The sequence below is a fragment of the Syngnathoides biaculeatus genome, chromosome 7 (assembly GCF_019802595.1).
Source record: "Syngnathoides biaculeatus isolate LvHL_M chromosome 7, ASM1980259v1, whole genome shotgun sequence".
Lineage (NCBI taxonomy): Eukaryota > Metazoa > Chordata > Actinopteri > Syngnathiformes > Syngnathidae > Syngnathoides > Syngnathoides biaculeatus.
In genome coordinates, this window is record NC_084646.1 from 27,929,308 (window position 1) to 27,947,844 (window position 18,537).

At 40.2% G+C, this 18,537-nt stretch overlaps 1 protein-coding gene across 5 annotated transcripts in view; it reads left to right on the forward strand.

Moving 5' to 3' along the window:
- The window catches only part of bcar3 (BCAR3 adaptor protein, NSP family member), a 107,745-nt gene that overhangs the window by 51,665 nt on the left and 37,543 nt on the right, over positions 1 to 18,537 (forward strand). For 4 of the 5 annotated variants that reach the window (XR_009795629.1, XM_061824281.1, XM_061824282.1 and 1 more), the window contains one exon: positions 3,981 to 4,023. Coding sequence is in view for 4 of the 5 variants with exons in the window: in XM_061824281.1 (XP_061680265.1) it covers positions 3,981 to 4,023 (43 nt within the window). In the remaining variant the exon portion in view is untranslated. Of the gene's footprint in view, positions 1 to 3,980; positions 4,024 to 16,329; positions 16,510 to 18,537 lie in introns of those variants that run through there. The other variant, XM_061824284.1, reaches the window with a different exon arrangement.

The following is an 18,537-nucleotide window of genomic DNA, read 5'->3' on the forward strand; positions in this document are numbered from 1 at the left end:
GGGCCTTAAGAAAACTGCAAAGAAAATCCTTAAGGTCCTGTGCTTAGCTCAACTTCAGAGAGAAGGTGCACAAAAACTCTCGCCATCGTTCATCGTATTTGTCTATCTTTCTGTCGCAAGTGTGGAATTACAGCTGACTGTATCTGATGCAGCCAACTATAAGCACATGTGTGTGTTCATAGCCTCCAGCATCTGGGTTACCTTTGTAGGTCAGGGTGTGGCAGGACAGATCACAGATGACTGTGAACTATTTGTCTGCACGCTTCATCTATCTGCCCGCGCTCTGGATACATATCATGTACTGCTGACGTACAGCTGGACAATTAGTGCAGGTCACCTTCAACCAGTGCAGGTGGCTGCACAGTAAACAATATCATCTTTTCAGTGTAGTTTCTTGTTTTTTTTTTGGTTTTTTTTTTGCCAAGGTTTAATTTTTTTTTAAATTGCCCAGTTCAACTGGCATGGAGAACATTGATAATTAAAGAGTTGTGGATGTATGAAAATGAATATTTCACTACAGTAATCACCTTTAGGTTGTCTGCCAAGAAAAACTGTTTAATAGCCAATAAATTGATATTAGATCAGTATTTTAAGTGTTGTATGTATTGTGGCTTATGCTCCTGTTTGATTTCATTTCATTTTAATTAAACGGAGTGTTTGATAATAATATACATACAATATGACAGAGCCTTGTTTTGTAAAGGAAAACAGAACTGTGGCTCCAAAATAGCTCAGACCTCCTTGCTTATCTCCCTTTCAGAAATCTGACTTGTTGATTTGAAACTGTTACATCACACTAATTATCTCTCTATAAAAATATAAAGGAGTGTATGTCATTAGTATGCACCTACTAGCCAGTTCGTCTTGACTTTCCATTGTTTACCCTGTCATCTGACCTTTGAACCCCGACCTTATGTTGCTCTAAATTCTGATTGGTCAGTTAGTTTTTCTGTTGACCCCTGTGGGCACTTTAACAGACCACCGAGTAAAGAAAAAGAGGAGGCGGAAGACAGGAAAGAAAAGGAGCTGACATATGCATCTCTCTTGAATCCACATAATGATGCTTTTAACTTGTCAGTCATTACTTAATTCTTTTTTTTTTTTTACACTATTTATTTAGTCAGCATTAAACTACTTTTCACCTCAACGAGATGGGACAAACTTGCCAAATGTGTGTATGGAATGGGGACACTTTCAAAAATCAGACCGACTGCTTATGTTTTGTACTCATCATTTGTAGCCAATGTTACTGAGAAGAACGTCCACTTGTTTCACTCAAACTCAGCGCTGTGTGTACCGTACAGTATTTGTTTGGGACTGACATCTGTTGGCTGCATTCTGACACTGCATCGGTCTTTCTTTCCATAGTTCCACAGGTCCACTTTCTACACACACACACAAAACCTCATATGTTGTACTCCCATACTAAAGTCGCCCACATGTGGTGATGCTAAATGTCATGCGGGGAATTAAAACAACAATACAAGCCAGAAAAAGATTGTGGTGAGAGCAGCCTCCCCTCTCCAATTTTTACCCAATCTCTGGCATTCTCTCGTTTTGTGCGTCGTTGTGTAGCAGGCCCGTCTCGTGGTCATGCAAGCAGAAAGTGTCCGATGCTGTTTCAGCAAAGCAAGCAGAATTAAAAAAGTCAAAGTTAGCTGTGGTGAGTTTGTGCAGTCTGGAAGGCCAGTGCTCGGCCACTGCATTCCAAACACACTTTGCGTCCGTTCCTTTGCTGTTCTTGTTCAACTTACTAAACTATGGTTGCATTTTGGAATGTGTTCAGTGCATGATTACCCTTCACCTGATGACTGATGTTACCTACCTGAGGAAACTTGGAGTGTCTCAGGTTCACCAATCAGACATTCATTAAACAGGACAAAAAAGGAAGCAAAGACACCAGTTCAAGTCTCGCGAGGAGAGAGGAGAGGAACTGTCTCGTACAATTCACCACTGCACTCTCTGATTATCATCTCCTCAGCACTTCTATTTATTTAGTTTTAAGACGCCCCTTATTTACATGGACGTTACAAAAAGGAAACGACAAGCAAAACAGTTTGAAACAAGGTGTACATCTTTGTTCATGTGCGTGTGCATGTGTGGTCATCATTTCTTTAACAGGCAGCAGTTCTAACAGTTCTGATGATTAGATGTTTTTGTTCTTGCTATCTCCTGCTCGGAGGCTGCCACGTTATCTAGAGCAGAGCAAAGCATTTCTTTATTGGAAGCAGATGTATGATAATTATGATCACAATTATTCCTACAGAGCCCCTGTTGGTGACAGCACATTGGGCACCATTCATTTTTTACATGGGTGAATAGTCAGGACAAAGAGGCCAAGGACAGTGTTATGACGTGGTAAGGGCTGATGTGGCGATTTGTTGGAGGCATCCACTGAGGTCAGAACAGAAATATATATGTCAGTGAACTATGTGGTCAGGCCTGCGGTGATATGCAATGCGATCCTCCCCGCATGCTGGACTGCAGTTTATAAGAAACCAGTGCTCTTCAATTTCCGACATCCTCATCAAAGTTAGCTTTATTGTCATAACATTACCTACAAGGCATGCAGGCACTGAAATGATCACTTTCTGTCATTTCAGAGACTGGAACAAATACTATCGCTCTCCATCTATGGCATTCTATTTACAACACATTCAAATGACAATATTCCAATATATCATCCCAGGTTTGTTATGCATCCAATTCTATATTTCAACAAGATATGAACGGAATAGGAGGATAAATCATGTCCAAAGTCAAATGTTAGTGTAACAATCACAGGGACTCTGCTCTATGCGATATTGACTACTATATTACTAGCGGGAGAATTGAAAATTGTATGCACAAGGAAACATGCACAAATGTCACATGTATGTTGAAATCATTTTGCTTGGCCCACTTGTGGTGCAGTTCTGGAACAGTGATTGTGAGAAAGCTTCAGAGTTCATATAATTACGCGTTCCACATTTCCTGGACTAGTTAAGTCCATATGTACGGGACATTGAAACCTTTTAGGAAATGTGTTAAAAGCCTGTCATCATTATTTTCATTTTTTCACAGTTGTCTTTTTTGTTGTGAAACTCACAGCAGATTTTTTTGTGCCCAGAAATCGAAGCTAGGATAGAGGAATTATTAATAATGACCATAAATTGTTGTGAATGCAGTCTTCTGTTTTATTATGTAATGAAATCCCACTCGATATTTGGGGCCATTATAAAGCTGAGAGGGCTTACGGCTGAATATGTTTGGTTTGTTAAGTACTGGCCCATGCTAATACGTATTCCCATGGGAACACAACCATGAGCTTAAGGGACTTTAACCAGCAACCTTGTTCAAGTCGTCAGGGATTTGCGCTAATTACCTCTTACAGTGAGCCGCTGGCTATAAACGATTCTGGAGAAAATCTGTGCTTAGAGACTCAAGTTGTTAGAGCAGAATGTGCCGCAACGTATCGTTATTTCAAAAGGGTGGAAGAAAAAAAGATTAAACATGAACATATAATGTATCTGTGTTTTCCAAGTGTTGTGTGCCGTAACGTCTGTGTGAAATTGTCAGCGGACTCACAAGGGTGGGCGTGTGGTTGTGATGTGTATTATGATGGGAAGAAGAGAGTAGGAGTCAAGGGGGGATGGAGAGGGAGAGAGAGAGAGACAAAGTGAGCGAGACAGGGAATGGGACCTAAACATTTGAGTCAGAGGCAGCTCCGCATGAACTTCTATTTCTTTTTCTCAAGCGAGTTTTGGATAGTGTTACCAGCCACATGTCGTATTGCTGACACAAGTGGACCAACAAATTAGACAGCAAAGATGCCACTCTGGATGAGTGAATATTTGTGAATATTTGTTTGAGAAGCACCTCGTTGCAGTAGGAAGAAAAGAGGAACTCGGGGGACGAGGACAGTTTGTTGGTGGCAAAAGCAACATCAAGAACAAGATGTGCTCACTCAACCGGGCTTTTTCTCTCTCTGTGTTCCCCAGGGAGCCCGCTGTGGGTGTGGATGCCACTGTGGACTATGTCAAGGTAAGTACAGCTTTTATTGTCAGAATTATTCTCGAGAGCTTCTGATGTGAAATCTTTGTAGAAAGACAACACTCTATGGTTTTTCCTGATCACAAAGCTGATGCCAGCATGTATCACATTACTTTTATGTAATTCCACATATTTATCCTCTCTGGACCTTCTGCACAACAATAGAAAACACTAAATAAAATCATAAACATACAGGCCTGAAATAGGATGAGTTTCTTTCTGCACAATATGGCTGGACTTGTTGAAAACCACAGAAATTCCTTTCTCCTGTAAAACTTCAGGCTGAATGAACACGTTAAGTAAAGGTGAAAATAAAGTAAAAATCTTACAAAACAGGAAGCTAATGTCATTGGACTGCAAGCAGCTAAGAAATTACTTTGTCCTGCTCATGGTACAGTTGGTAATAAAATGTCACTCATATGGGAAGAAAATCCAGCTACACAAAGGACAATATTAAATTAGTTTTATACACCACCTGAGTCCCAGGTTAGCTGTAAAATATCGACGTGTTAAATGATTTGCTTTTCTTGATGTTTTTTGTTTTTTGGGGGGGGCACTGTCGGTTACTGATATCCAACCTTATTGTTATATATATATATATATATATTATATATATATATATATATATATATATATATATATATATATATGAAGAGTTTGTTTTCAAAATGAGACATCTCCATTTTTTTCATTTTGAGAAAAGGGCTTGGTATTGAAGTGAAAACAATAAACTCAATTTATGTTTCTAACTATTGGGGGATGGAAAGAGTTGCTAAAAAGTAACTAAACACCATACTACAAAAAAATATTGGCTTTAATATTCACCGAGTTTTTTTGATGACAAATTTCATTTTTTCTCCAAAATGAGACATATCCAAACATTCTATTCTTGGCAAAGTGAGACATATCCAAATTTCGACTTAAACCTTCAGGAGCAGCTGTATTTTTTTTTAAAAATCAGTTGCATTTGATAGGCAATCATGAAAACTATTTGCCTTTCAACATTTCAAGCATTTTAAAATAATATTTAAGACCATGACCACCACATTTAGAGAGTTAGGTATCAGAAATAAGGGTCAGTCACCAGTCACAATTTTCACAATTAGCTCACTAATGTCAGATGTTGAAAAAGGAGATGAAAAAATGGGAATTTCTTTTAAAAAGGTGTTTTTCAGTTATTTAGAAACTGTTTGTTTGTTCAGTGTGAAGTCTTGGAAAGGCTGAGTTTACATCATTGTAGTTTTGTGTATCTGTATGCGATTCTGCAATCCGACATCTGCAGGCATTGTGTCACTCAGTTGATTAATTTTGTTTATAAGTTGATGTGAGATCATTAAGAAAGTAAACTGCTTCAAACCAGTCTACCAAGGTTAATATGGGTTGCGAGGGATACCAGCAGAAAAAAAATAGGTAGTCAATCTCATACACACATCTCCAAAATGAAATCAGTTTTAAACTCACAAATTCACTGTTTGAAATCTGACTCATTGAGTCTGCTTTCTTTTGATTTTATTTATAGCTGTCGCTGTCGGGGGAAAGAGCACTGCAGAATAGGATATAAGTCTGTAGTAATAATAACAGTATTCATAATGCTCATAGACAGAAATTGAGTCTACTCCAAGGGTGTTGATTTTCTTTTAATGTCAACTTTTCTCAAGTCATAGCCGATAACTTTCCTTATAAAAAATAGCAAAAAAAAAAGATTGCATAGAATTATAAAAATTTATTCATTCATTAATGATCGTTGGTGAAATATTTTGAACAACAAAATTACTATTCAAGCATTACAAAATCATAGACAAATAGTATGTTTATTACATTCAGATACAATGGTACTTGGATGAGAACTGAAGTATTAAATTGCAATAATTTCATAAAGAATTAAAATTAAATAGGAAAAGCACCCTCACAATGGGACAGTCTGCAAGTAAACCAGCACAATCACTGATTCATTTATTCGAAATTATTAAACATTGATAAACAAAATACAAGACTTAGTTCAGCTTGAAAGCAAGAAACACTGTAAAGATAAAATCGACAAAAATGCATGCCAAGGATCCAAATAAAAAAACATGGTAAAATGTATCGCATGGCAAAACAATGAAAAGGTTTGCTACTGACTGTACTGGATATTTTTCAGTGTAAACAAAAACAATCTACAAAGATCAAAAGTCTTTATTTTCTTTCAATTCATAAGTAGAAAAGAAACTACTGATTCACACATCAGTAGATTCTATTAAAAATAGAATTCATGTCAAAGAAAATCCAAATGTGATAAAAGAGGAAACAATAGGTCAACTTCACAAAGAGAAAAAATAGGGTCTACTATCATAGCAAGCGCTTCTTCTTTTCTGACCCCGTTTCCGCTGGGTTTCTTTTCCTTCCCAGCTTTATTCTCTCCGGTGTCTCGTACATAAAATCAAACTTGGCATTAGCATCTCTCTCAAACTTGGCGCAGCCATTTTGGATGATGATGTGGAAGATACCGGAACTTCCCTCTAGACGAATTCTGATTGGATGCTGCTTGCTTGAGCAGCGCACGCTGATTGAACGAAATTATGTCGCATTTTGCTCTAAATAAGATCTCGATATTGAATTGAAACGCAGAGTATCCCGATAACTACCATTCGGAGCTGGATAATTTTGGCGCGAGTTTCGTAAATCTGAAAAAAATGCCTATGTCGCGTTTTGAAAACAAACTCTTGATATATATATATATATATACAGAGAGAGAGAGAAAGAGAGAGAGAGAGACTGTGTGTGTGTGTGTGGGTGTGGGTGTGTGTCCCGGGTTCAACACAGGACCCGCCTGTGTGGAGTTTGCATGTTCTCCCTGTGCCTGTGTTGGGACATTCTAAATTGCACCTAGGTGTGAGATTGTGAGTGCGGCTGGTTGTCTCCTTGTGCCCTGCGATTGGCTGGCAACCAGTTCAGGGTGACCCCTGCCTCCTGCCTGTTGACAGCTGGGATAGGCTCCAGAACGCTCCCCAACCCTCGTGAGGATAAGCGGCAAAAGAAAATGGATAGATGGATGGATGGATGGATATATATATATACAACGGCGATTGGCAGGCGACCTGTGCAGGGTGAAAACTACTTCTCACAAGAAAGCTCCAGCTCACCTGGGACCCTACATTTGTAATAAGTGATAAAAACATGATCCTACCCCCACTCTGCTTATCATGTTGGTGGTGATTCCTCAACAGTTTTTTCTTTTTTGTTTATTTTGTTAAACCAGTCATTTTCAGAGTGTGATATGAGTACCACGAGTGGGAAGCATGTTCTCTAGTGGTATGTGACATTAATCAATGCCTAAGTATAGTTCTGTAGTGTTTAACATTTTGTACAATGGATGTGGATTGAATCTTTTTTTTTTTGTATTTTCCTGTATTTAGAGGTCAAGTGTCATCCCTATAAACATTCTAAAATAGATAGTGAAATGAAAAATACATATAACATTATTCACTTCAATGTCTACACGAAAAAATAATTATGAGCGGAGAGCATGTCATCCATGCACAAAGTTGCGAAAGTCTCATTTGACATCCAAGTGGTCGCCATATTGGCTGCATTTACTGTCCGTGACGTCACCCCGGACATTAAGCCATTGAAAAAACGCTGTGGTCCCTACTGTGGGAAACGCCCCTTCAGAAACGGAAGCTGTTTTCGAAGAAGAGATTGTCTCACAATAATTTCAAGTGATATTATCCTATCGTTTCGAGTCCTATATAGATGATATGGGGATCACTTCTAACTAACAACAGACTCCCTGACAGTATGACAGTATGTACCATACTCAGCCGCGAGCGATCACAACGCTGTAAAGCGGGCCGGCTCGGCACCGTAATAAGGCACCTCGGCCCCAAAGATAAGCCACCACAGCCGAAGCCATGACCGGCGGACGTGGCACCGAAGCCGACGACAGATGCCGCGTTGTGCCTCGCGGACGAGCTTGGCTTCGGCCAGGCTGGCTCATACATACTGCCGCAGCAGCGACAGACTCCCAGAGAGTATGTATAAGCTAGCCTGGCTGAAACCATGTTCGTCCGTGAGCCACGATACGCCAGCCTTCGGTGGCGAGCCGACACGGCAGCCTTCGCGGGCGAGCCCGACGCAGAAGCCGTACGACGCACACATCAACACATTTAGCACCCCTATCATATGTACGCAGATCTTTTGTTACATTATGAGAGACAGATTATGTGGTCCGCCACAAACTATTATTTTTTTTAGTAGCTGTATACACACCTACCTGTCATTTGGAACCCACGAAGCTCTCGTCCTTTGCACCTGTGCAATCCATTTTTCACAAGAACCTCTTGCAAACTGATGAAGGGTAAATCCATCCTCCCGAGTGTTCAAGCAATGTCCAGCAATGCAATGAGCTGGCATTTTGCCCAACACGAAGGAACAACGAGCTACCTTCCTGGAGGTAAAACTAATGGAAACAAACAAGTACACTTGAGTGCGGTCCTGCCATGTATGTCACTTCCTGCTTATTCTCGAAAACAAATTCTTTTCATGGCGGGAGTTACAAAAAGCTGTATACGTCAAAATCATGATTTGTGGTGAAAAAAAACGAATGGGTCCATGTCGGCTGCCGTTTTTTCATTAATAAGATACGAAAGATCGTGCATTTCTTCCAGGGGTGGCACAGTGCCTCAGCTGGAAAGCGTTGGCCTCACAGTTCTGAGGTCCCGGGTTCAATCCCGGACCCGCCTGTGTGAAGTTTGCATGTTCTCCCCATGCGTGTGTGGGTTTTCTCCGGGCACTCCGGCTTCCTCTCACATCACAAAAACATGCAACATTAATTGGACACTCTAAATTGCTCCTCGGTGTGATTGTGAGAGCAACTGTTGTCTCGCTCCATATGCCCTGTGATTGGCTGGCAACCAGTTCAGGGTGTACCCAGCCTCCTGCCTGTTGACAGCTGGGATAGGCTCCAGCACTCCCCGTGACCCTTGTGAGGATAAGCGCCAAAGAAAATGGATTCATGGATATTCTTACAGTGGTGCACAATGGGATTGTCACGAACCAACGGTGCACGGGCGGACCCAAATTCAGGACTCCAAGACGAGGACATGATGTTCAGTAGGTTTTATTATAAACGAAAGCTGTGCACAACAACACAGTCCAAGAAGGCAGGATCCAAAACACAAGAAACAATGTCCGATAACTATGAGTCAACTAAAGACCATAACTAAAAGCATGACTGGACTATAATGGCGCATTGGAAGAGTAACCTTGGATGCGGGAAAGCATACTCAACGAACTGGCAACAACCAGTGACAAAACTCCAACTTAAATACATTGTCTAATCAGAGTGCCTCATGTGACACTACTGTGACCGGCGACAGGTGTCAGAGATGGAACTGCTCGGAGCGGTGGCCAGGCCACGCCCCTCTTGGCCGTGGTCCAGCCTTGCTCTCGACAGAGATTAAATATAATTTTTAGAAATAAAACCATTTCCCTGTTTTTGATGATCACTTGAGCCGACTATGCTTCTGTATGTTAATGTTGGTCACAATGGTGGTACCTCCGGGGCTACAGATTAAATTAGGTGATCCTTGGTATCAAAAGTTTGAGAAGCATCAACCAACCAATAATCTTTCAGACATTTTTTAACCCCCCAACAGCACATGAACACATGAATATTTTCTATACAATGAATGATAAAGATTAAAAAACTGTATTTGAAAGATATACAGTATCTGTCATCTTAATTGTAGATTATCTCAAATCAAGCGCAACAATGAAAATTTTGGCTGCGCATAAATGATTGCATTCATGTGCTAACACACATCTGATAATGCAAATGCATGTTGAACCAGTACCAAATTCATTAATTGTTTATTTAGTTCTGTACTGACCTATTTGAAGTTTCCATGTGAAGACCAATCCAGTTTCAACAAGAAAATCTCATGAAAACTCAAATTGCTTCCAAGATATTTAACTTTATTTGTGAACTAAGCAATACTGGTAACTACCCTGTGTAGATGAGCTTTACCTAATTTTCTTTTATAACTCAACAGTAGATAGAGTATATCATTTCTTCCACTGCATCACCCCTCCTTCTGTCCGCCCAATACTCTTTTCTCCCGATTCTTAGCACGTATGTTTGGATGCTAACACCTTTGTGTGAAAAGCAAACTTGGGCTTTCTCACAAGAACATAGACACGCACACACAAGTGGTTGCGGTGTTTTGTCGGGCACATCGAGACTGCAAGCGAGAGTCAACAGTGTGTGCTGACCATGTATGCCCTGACTGCGCATGGAGCAGCTGTATCATACATAACAGGTGTGAAAGTTTAGCTGTCAGCCAGAATTGCAGGTGTGTTTGCATTTCCATTGTGGAGGAAAAAAAAAAGAAATCAAGAAGTCTAATAGCCACGCAAGTGGTGTCAGATTGTATTTCCATTGATAAGGCCAAAACTGCATGTCGACCATGAGTCGTATATCGTTCGGTGCACTTCATTGATTGAGCAAGCTACACAAGTGTGCAGGATACACCTATACAGGAAAGGAAGTATCTATTCATGACAGGAGTCTAAAGAAACTGATGGTTTGCCTGCCAACAAGGTTATTTGGCTCATTATCTTCATCAGAATAATTGATTCCATTCATGTAAAAGAAGTACTGTAGGATATTGACCAGAGTTGCACCAGACTGTGTTCCAACTTGTTCCAGTGTTAGAGATAAATGTGGAAACAGACGTTGTATGGATGTAATTGGTGCTTTGAACTAGACAAAGGGAGAATGGAGGCTAAGGGTGCCCAACATACAACAAATAGGAAAGATAGATCTGTGGCTTATGAGAGGAAAAAAAAAAATTCTTCTTCTGAGTATTCTCAAAAATACTGTCTCTTCTCTTTCATTGCCTTTGAAGTAAAAATGGCAAGTTCCCGCTGTCTGAAGAGACCACCTTCTAAAAACAATCATGTTCTGTGTGTGTGGTCTTGGCTTGCCTTCATTCAGAAGCCTGTGAAACACTGCTGGTTTACAATAATAATAGTATGATTCTTTCATTTCAACTTTGAAGAATAAGAACACCATTTGTTCCCGACTCATTTTTTTGATTTGATTACTTTATTTAAAAAAAATGATGTTACTTCTAAGTGAAAACTGCAGTATATGGAGGTGGAAAAAGATGCACTCTCTTGCCATCGAGTGGTGAGACTTGAGTATGATAAGGTGAGGTCACAGAAACCTGAAGCTGTCAGAATGTCAGTTTCTGAGTTCCGTCTGTCTGTAAGTGGGCCAACACGAGTTCCACTAACAAACATGGAGTCAGCTCTGCGCCCCAGAAATTGCATGACAGCCAATCAATAAGCAGGACATGGAGCATCCCAGCTGCTCCACAGTCTCCTTTTTGCATTTGAACACTCACGTACTGCATCTATACTTTGTTTTGAGCACAATCCATAGATCCATCTTCAGTCCAGAAACACATTTTCAACTCACACCCTTATGATTAGCTGTCACAATATCTTCCATACCACCGAGTATTCTCAAGCTTCACTGTATATTGTATATTTGACACAAAGTATTTAATACATCTTTGGTAAAGCTTTGTGCTGTCCTCACACAATCCAAAATGGTAGGTTATATATATGAAGACTTTAAATTACCATCAGGGAGAATGTCTCTTACCTCTGTAACCCAAAGGGTTTTTAATTTCTAAATTTTAGGTCGAGGTGTTGTCACATGGTAGGTATTGTTGGAGAAGTGAATAAAACAACATCATTCCATCACAGATATGTGATTTACTCTAACCCAGTGGTTTTCAAACTGGGAGGGCATGGGGGGTGCGGCATCATGACAGGGTGGGGCATTGATTATTGCAGTGCCTCCTGGGTTAACAATTTACATATCGTTTACAATTTTCAGCACTATCACCCCTGCTTCCACTCTTACAATTTTCATTGCTAGCCTCCCCCCCTCACACACACACACACACACAAATGTTCAATCTCCAAAAAAGGGGGGCGCGCCCAAATACGTTGAATACCACTTGGAAAAGCAAAGTGGCTTACAAAACATAGTGATATAAACAAGCAAACAAAAACATATTCAGACAGCCTCTAGTCGCGGATGTCATGACTAGGAATACGCTTTGTGCCAAAGACAAAAGCAAATTAAATTTGTGTTTTTATTGCATACTAATTACGACTAACTGGTCCACGAATATAAAGGATATCTGTTTTTCGCATACTTTATATTATTCTCTTTATTTCCATTTTTCAGTCAGATGACGCAAATCTGATTTATAAAGTAGTGCTATTGTGACTGCTGGGTCCAGTGACGTGATATAAATATTGTTTTGACCTTAGGGGCTTCAAACAGCTCAGGCGTGATATTATTCTATGTAATCAGCTAGACTCACCGGACATATTGTCTTTAATGGAAGAACTCAGACTCACACAAGCGCACACTTGCAGAGAGTCCTGAAGATCTTCACTGGGCCATTAAATTAACAGTTTAGGTACCACAAAAGTTGAAATAAACCAATGTTGCCTTTTCTAAAAGAAAAAGATAAATTGAAAAATCCATTTGTTCTGGTCGGAGTCACCGGGCGAGCCTGTCCCAATTGACTTCAGGCAAAAGGGGGACTACAGGGATATAAAGAGACGGGCAACCATTCATATGCGCATTCATACTGTGGAAACTGAATTTGGGTGCCCTTTGTTCCTTCCATTTTCAACAATCACAAAAAGTGCTTATTTTTTTACTAGCCAATTTTTCACATTTAAATTTTTTGCTCAGATAAAAAATGTCATGTAAAAATAGTCCACAAAGCTAATTTTCATTTTAACCTTCAACTGGACAGATTTACGTAACCTGGTTGTGTGGTAACACACATTAGTAAACATACATTAGCTTTTTGAACCGCCACAATGAATCTGGTCCACAATCTCTCAAATGAGCTATTGGCCATTTTATATCAAACAGAAAGATTGTAATCAGCTTTGTGCAATATGTTTGACTTTTCATGTACAATGTGTTACATTCTTTTGAATTATTCTTTTCTTACGGCATAAATTTACTCTTTACATTCTTCCAATAGCACTCACTATTAGTTTAGTGGTACACTCGCCTGATTTGGTTCAGGCTGCGTGGGTTCAGTTCCCACTCAGTGATGGCGTCAAGATGTGCCCTGTGATTGACTGGCGACCAGTTCGGGGTGTAGTCCGCCTTTTCCCCCAAGTTGGCAGGGATAGGCTCCGGCACTTCCATGACCCTCGGACAATAGATGGATGGGTTCTTGCAATGAACACATCCGGTATCTAGAAATGACAATGTACAATTTTCAAAAAGTTGATGCTGAGCACTTTCTTTTTCAAAAAGAACATAGAAATACAGTGGAAGATATAGAACCTCCAAAAAGAGATTAGAATACTGATTCTTGTGTCATGGTCTATTTGGCGTTCCACTTTTCCACTCCTTAACCCTTTACTTTGTGTCGACCAATCAGCTTCCTCCATTCACTCGTTTCTTGTCCAGGTGTTCCTCATTATCTTTTCAATCTGTTTGTATTTAGTTCTGTTTTGTTTCAGTTCTTGTTCCTGTCTGTGGTAGTGTCATTGCCATTGTCTCTCTGTGTCACATCTTAGTCTCCAGTCACGTTTTTTTCCTACCTTTAGGTTTAGTTAAGGTTTTTTTTTTTGTTTGTTTCTTGGTTTGTTTGTTTTTTTCCCCCCACGTGTTTTGTTTCCCTTTTTTCTTTGTACAGTCAATATTTTTTGAGACTCCTGTACGACTGCCTTGCCTCCCTGCTTCCCTGTACTTGGTTTCATCCACATCTTTCCTTTGCCTTCCTCGTCTTCACCAAACCTAACCGTGACATTTTGTCCCTTGTTGTTTTCCATAGCATTCCTGAAATGACGGATGTGTGTATTTTAAGGTGGCCGTTTATACTAGCTGGTGATTTGGGGCTACTGTGGTTGGCGATCCTGTGTGTGTTGCTCAAGGGAACATTCGACATGTACTTCCTCTATGGATCCTCGGGGAGCCCACGCTGTAATTACTGACTTCATTCCCTGTGGCCGAAAATTCTTTTAATTGCTGGGGTGTCACCCCTTGTGTTTTTGCGGGTGGGTTCTTCAGTTTACAGCATCATGCTAAGATAAGAGGGGGCTTGGTTCTCAAGCTTCGTTAGTGTAATCTTGATGTTGTTTGACGGGGTTGAGGTGAAGGCTCTGTGTGATCCATGCCCTTCCTAATTGGGTGAATCCAACAAAACCTTTGCTGATCCCTCAGGTATAATATAGGTTTCATAAAAGGGGTCTTGCTCAAACTGGGCTTTACGTGGATGCTGTTGATGATGCTCCATGACTCGCTGTAAGTCATCTACTCAAATGTATCGTCTCTTTCAAAGTTATGTGCTTTGTAATGATGGATGAAGGAGGAACAGATTAGTTTGCATGCGCAATTTGTACCAACCTTTGTTGGCTGATACACCAGTGTCCAACAACTCTAGTAATTTAAGGCAATAGTTTCATTTTGGGATTAAGCTACAAAAGCTGTGCTCGGCAAAAAGATGACAATTCATTTTGATTAAAAATTACCCATTACCCACCTAAATGCAGATTAAATATTTTACTTAATGGAGATTTTTAATTGAAATGTGTAAACCCATCAGAGAAGAAGTCCCTGAGAAGCAGGTCGAGGAGATATTTTGTAAAATAATGAAGCTACAGTGTTTTACCCAAAATTTAAGGTTTTGTAATTTATTTATTTTTGTATTTTCTATTGATAAAACATGCAGCGTGGTGGAGCATCTGTAAAGCATTGGCCTCACAGTTCTGAGGACCCAGGTTCAATCCGGCCCTGCCTGTGTGGAGTTTGCATTTTCTCACCCTGCCTGTGTGGGTTTTCTCCGGCACTCTGGTTTCCTCCGACATCCCAAGAACACGCATGGTGGTATTGGTGACTATACTCTATTTTGTCACAGTGCTGGAGGTTTTGATGAAAACAGACATGGGTGTGGACATGAAAAATGGAAAATTGTAAATTTTCAAAACAGAAAAAAAACAGGGCGGGGGCAGCCAAATTAAAAAATAGGGAGCCCGGCAGAGCATACAATGTGACAACAGACAACGTGGGGCCCAAAAATGACTGAAACAAGATGGGAGATCAAAAGATGGGTGTTCAGAATACCAAGTGAGGGATAACATTGAATTAAAGCAGTTGAAACTGCAGGGGATTATCCAAGTGACACAATTCAGATTTTTTTTTTTTTTTTGTCGTTCAGAAATCCCATCGTAGTAGTAAGATTATGAACAACGCAGGTGAATGAGAATCAAGTCGGCAGAAAATACCCATTGTCAAGGAAAAAGCAGATTACTTTGGCTGTTGAAGTTATATTTCTAAGTGTATTGAGCCAAAGTATTACTTGTCATCTTGGTGTCAAGGAACAATGTTGAAATGAGTTGAGGACTTTCATTTAGACAACCGTGGAAGAAAGATAATCAAGGAATTAACACTCCCATAAAGGCTTAGAATTGCATCGAGATGCCACAAGTTGTAGGCAAAGCATTAATCTTGTCCAAACAAAACTCATCAACTATCCTGTAAAAAACACAAATACAATCAGTAGGAGTAATTTAAAAAAAACGACGTCCAAGTGGACGTGTCAAACAGAAATGGGTCAGTAAGTTAATTCATTAAAAACAGGTCATATGTATTAAAACATTTTAAGCACAATATGACTACATCAATAACTTTGAGGTCAATCATTTCAAAGTTAAAGAACGTTGAAGTAAAACATTAATCAGAGAACAGTGTTACTGGTGGTCAGCATAGATGGTGAAAGTATAACATTTGTATTTGTATTGATTTCGCCATCCAGCATCATCCATGTGTCCTGAAAGCAAGCAGTGAAAGAGAGAGAGAGAAAGAGAGAGAGCGTTTGCCTTTGGGTCAGTGCCAATACTTTCACATGTGATTGGGTCATAAGGGACCACATGGCTCAAGCTCATGCCCATACATGGAGCTCGGGGTGGAGTGATGGAAAATGATCACCAAAGAGGCAAGAGGGTACAGTGGCGGACAGTTCACTCTGCAGGGAACTGTGGAGGAGAGTGTGGGAAGGCAGATTTGTCACCATGGCACTTGATGAGTTGAAGTGGACAGTCAAGCCTATTATTATTATTTGTTGATGTGTTTATTATAGCTGATGATGTTAAACCATTAAGTCCACTAAAGATGTTATCTTTGTGCAACAAGATTTTCTCTGAAGAGGTCAGTGGGATTCGCCAATGGACCTTTACCTAAATCAGTGGAAGTTTGTGTACTCTGTGCAGTCAAGACGAATGTAGCCAATATTTGCATCTGAGGGACCCCATCTGGAGGCATCGTCCGGTTACTTCCTGAAACTGGAGAAAAAGTTCCTAAAAATGTCACAGCGATGTAGCCTGAAGAGCCTGACAGCAGCTCTTTGTTGCTTTTACCACAACAACTCTGTCATCAGTGCAAAGGTGAGACGGGCAGACACATGCGTGTCCTTATGTTTTAGTGATTGATTGACTGTTGGGAACATGTTCTCAGATTGTTAATATCATCACAATTTCTAGATTTGATTTCAGATGAGCTAAAATACCAGCTCTGTGCTCATCCGTTTTTGTTCTTAAAGGAAACTGAACTGGCCAGTCCACAGTCAAGCGAGTCTCAATGAGCCTCCCAAAAGTGCCTGGTGACACTTCCAGCCTGAACAAAATCTAATGATGCTGAATGGTCCTCCTCTTTCCCTCACTCTATGACTTGAACACTGGCCTTTTATTAGACGGACCAGACATCCGCATAAATGAGCGACTGTGTGACTTTGTGTGTGTGTTTGTGTGCGATTATTACATGACCAGCTTCATCCAAGTGGTGCTGGCACACAGACAAGGCAATGTGTGATGGCACGGATGAGACCGAGATAGTTGTACGCTGGGTGATAGCCAAACAAAGGTGATAGCCTTCATGATAGTGATTCATAACTGACGTGATAGTTCGCCCTTTTTATGACATTACTATAATGCACCAACGCCATTAACTAGATTTGATGGAGCCAGCGGTGGCAGAGCCGATGTGCAGCAAAGTGAGATGGTGTCCCTCAAGATTGTCAGATCCCATATAGCTGGAGTAGAGTATAGTATGCTATTGTATAGTTTGTTTATATATACGATGTGGATAAAAGGATGAAGACGTGTCCATTACATATTATGCCTTTTCTTGCAATATATTAGGAGAGAAATTGAATACCATTGTAGTTTCAGAGTCAGCCAGATTCACAAACTCCGTTTACATCCTCACAAACATGTTGTATAAGCTTGAGACCCACGCTATCAAGTTCTTCCACAAGAAACTGGAGCAGAAAAGAGCTTAGAAAGGGGCTAAACTATTCCTGCATGACTCATCTATAGAGCTGTGAAAAACTATTTGACCCCATCTTGAATTTTTATTCTTTTTAATTTAAATGTTTCCTAATACTTAAGTCAAATTTTAAGACCATGAATTTTAACTATATGATGAAGATTTTAAGAATACATATAAAGTGTTCAAATGATCATTTATTGCAGGGGTGCCCAGACTTTTTTTTAATTTTTTTTACCCCAAGACCTCAAGCATCCGGCCTCTCACAATTGACCCCTCCGTGGATATTGCGCAATCCGCGTCACTGACCAATCAGACGCCAGAGATCTGCATAAACCAAAGCCCGTTTTTGCTCCCGCCATTTTCTCAGACAACATTGCATGGTCCAGTATAGGTTTTGTTAGCGTTTTATCGCGTATTTGGGTTATTTAACAAAAAATATGGTGAAGAGGTGAAGTCACAGACTTTGTAATAGTAACGACAGGTATCCTGAAAGGCTAGTTGGTGGAGTTCCATTCGTACCCTTTCCAAAACCGAAGACCCAGTACGAAAAATGCCTTCGATGGATCAAACTTTGTGGAAGACCGCATCATCAACTAAATCCAACTAATATCAACTGGAACAGATATGTTTGCACGAAGGTATACCTTATATTTGATTTTCAATACATGTCTCGTATAAATGAATTTGAAGTTCTTCGCTAGCATAACACTGCTGCATGTGAACGATTGACACACTTATTCTTTGTTGAGCGATATTTAGCGATGATCGGACTGCACAAACGTATTGATTTCTTGCTGGCTTCCGACCGAAGCTTAACCAGACTGTGTTTGCACGAAGATATGCCCTAAATTTGATTTTTAATACATGTTTCGTATAAATGAATGAGACGTTCTCCGCTAGCATAACACCGCTACGTGTGAACGATTGACACACTTATTCTTTGTTGAGCGATATTTAGCGATGATCGGACTGCACAAACATTGATTTCTTGCTGGCTCACGACCGAAGCTTAACCAGAGTGTGTTTGCACGAAGATATGCCCTAAATTTGATTTTTAATACACGTCTCGTATAAACGAATGAGACGTTCTCCGCTAGCATAACATTGCTACGTGTGAATGATTGACTGAAATCAGAAGCATGGCG